The sequence below is a fragment of the Nannospalax galili genome, unplaced genomic scaffold, assembly GCF_000622305.1.
Source record: "Nannospalax galili isolate Female #2095 unplaced genomic scaffold, S.galili_v1.0 C49638521, whole genome shotgun sequence".
NCBI classification, from domain to species: Eukaryota; Metazoa; Chordata; class Mammalia; order Rodentia; family Spalacidae; genus Nannospalax; species Nannospalax galili.
The window spans coordinates 65-2,483 of NW_008480639.1; the positions used below are offsets into that span (position 1 = coordinate 65).

General features: G+C 63.0%; 1 protein-coding gene across 1 annotated transcript; it reads left to right on the plus strand.

Moving 5' to 3' along the window:
• Positions 1 to 1,219: 1,219 nt before the first annotated feature.
• On the plus strand, positions 1,220 to 2,390 carry LOC103728541 (testis-expressed protein 19.2-like). The gene has a single exon (XM_008826525.3). The coding sequence runs from the start codon at positions 1,336 to 1,338 to the stop codon at positions 2,335 to 2,337; it is 1,002 nt and encodes a 333-aa protein (XP_008824747.1). The 5' UTR covers positions 1,220 to 1,335; the 3' UTR covers positions 2,338 to 2,390.
• Positions 2,391 to 2,419: the final 29 nt, after the last annotated feature.

A 2,419-nucleotide genomic window follows, 5' to 3' on the forward strand; every position in this document is an offset into this window, starting at 1 on the left:
GGAAACCTAGCCCTGTGCTCCCGGTAAAGCCAGCTGAGGTTTCCTGGTGCTGAAGGACAGAAGACCTTCTGGAAACGGCTGACGTGCTCCAGCGAACAGCTTGCTGAAGCCCCGGGGAACCAGAGGGGACCGGCTCCTACCGCACCGTGGCGGCCGTGTCCCCTCACCAGGCCTGGGTCCACACCCGTAGGAAGCAGAGCCCAGTGGACGGTCACGGAGACCGACCTCAGGAGATAAACCCTCAGCGGGCTGTGCGGCCCGAGGCTGTGCCGGGCAGGGACGGTGCTGGACGCCTCGTACTACTGCGTCGTGTGGCTGAGTCCCAACTTCTCCACAGATCAACCTACGAAGTATTCTTCTAAGTCGGCTGACGGCGGAAGAACGCGGAGAGGAGGATGCGGGCAGGTGAAGAGCTTTTACCAGAGACAGAAAAGACGAGACCTGCTCGAACCCGGACAGGACCCGGGAGGCCACGCGCACAGAGCCGAGGAGCACGTGCAGCAGGCGGGGCGAACGCATGCGCCCTGCGAGGGAGAGCGAGGACGAGGACCGGCGCATCTTCCGGAACCCGGTGACTCAGCGCTTTCGGGTCTCCCGGTTGGGGCTCACGGGAGATATGCAAATGAGCTGGAGCATCATGGGAGGTGGGCCTTTATAAGGGAAGGGTGGGCGCCCACCGTCCTTTGCCGACTTGCTGGCGCCCAGGGAGCGCTTTTGGGGGTTGGTGCGGACTCGGGTGGTGAGATGGGGAAGGGCTGGTCCGGGAGGGCAGGGGTGGCCCGGGGCTGGGGTGCGGACCACGGGCGTGGGCAGTGGCCTGGGGCTGGTGGGCAGCCGTGGGTGGAGGGCAGGAGGACGGACCTAGCTAACCCCTTCGGTTGGTAGACCAGGCCGAGGGCACGTTGACCTTGAGACCCTTGACGATGCCAGAGCCGGTGGGTGCTGGAACAGTCCCAGGCCTCCTGGGGCTCAGGATGACCTGTGAGCACCGAGAGGCTGGGCTGACCCCAGCACGCAGCGGGGATGCTGAGCCTGACTCCTTTGCAGCTCCCAAGACATGGAAGCCAGTGCAGAGCTGAAGTTTCCGGACGCTCGAAGGCTGCCAACTTCTGCAGGGCCCCGCTGAGGTGGGACCCGGGCGTCCCGCCCCACCGGTGTCCCGGGCACTAGAAACCCCTCCTTCCTCAGCCCCATTTCTCCCCTGTTCCTTGCTCCCTGTTCTCAGCCCCTCTCACCTGTCCTCAGGTGTCCAGATCCTGTGCATCTGACCCTCAGAAGCCCCTGTCAAGTCCTGCCCGCAGCGTCCACTCCACTGAAGACACAGGGAGCGGGGCCATGTGTCCCCCAGTCCGCATGCGCCACGGGGCGAAGGGCCTGTCCTGCCTGTATGCCGCCTGGCTGTACCAGCTTGTCCACGGAGACCAGATGCAGATCTGCTTTGCTTGCTTCAAGGCTGCCTTCCTGGTCGTTAAAAACATGTTGGAGATGGGAGACTGGGAAATGTGGAGTCCCGAGTCCTCCGAATTTTCCGAGACAGAGTCTGAGGAAGACACGGGGTCAGAGCAAGACGAATGGCTGGAGTTCAGCTGGGGAGAGGGCCAAGGGCAGCCTCCTGAGGATGACTCTGAGCAGGGAGTTCCTGAGGCCCAGGCCCCAGCACCTGTAGGGGCAGTGATGGTGGGACTGGGACCCCAGTCTATGCCCACTGAGCTGGAGCCTCAGGAAGCAATTCCCCTGGACCTGGGCCCTGAGCATGCTGAGTGGACCCAGACCCTTCCCTGGAGATTCGATGGCCTTTCTCCCTGCTCACACTGGCTCATCCCACCTCTCTCCTGGGGCGATATTTTCAGTTTGAGCCCGTCTCCAGGGCAACCTGTATTGCTGGAGCTGAGCCCCACCTGGCCCATGGACCCTGTGGAGGCGGAGGCCTGGCTGGTAGAACTGAAGTTCGTTTTCTTGTTGGGTAGCTTCAGTACCACCTTCTACTTGCTGTCGATGACTCCCTGCTGGGCAGTGAGGATCCCCGTCCAGCGCTGGCAGGTGTTGCTGCACTCTGGTGAGGCGAGGTTGGCCAGGCTGCAAAATGCCCCTCAGCAGGAGGACGTGCAGCGCTGGAAGCTGAGCATCCTGGAGCCCTCAGAGCTGGGGATAGAGATGGTGCCTGCAGACTGCAGCCTGCGGAAGGGAGGCTTCACCCTGCACTCTTACTTGCCCTGGCAGAATGGCACTCCAGAGGCCTGGAGCTGGGAGCCGAGAGAGCGACTGCATGTCACAGAAGTCGTGCCTCTGAGTGAACTGCCCCTCTTCCATCCCTCTTCCCCAGAGCCCCACAACTGAAGGACTGAGGCAGCCAGCACCATCCTTGCTGTCCCAGGGCCCCAGGGACGGAAGAGCCAGTGGTTCCTGCCCTTAGCAGCCC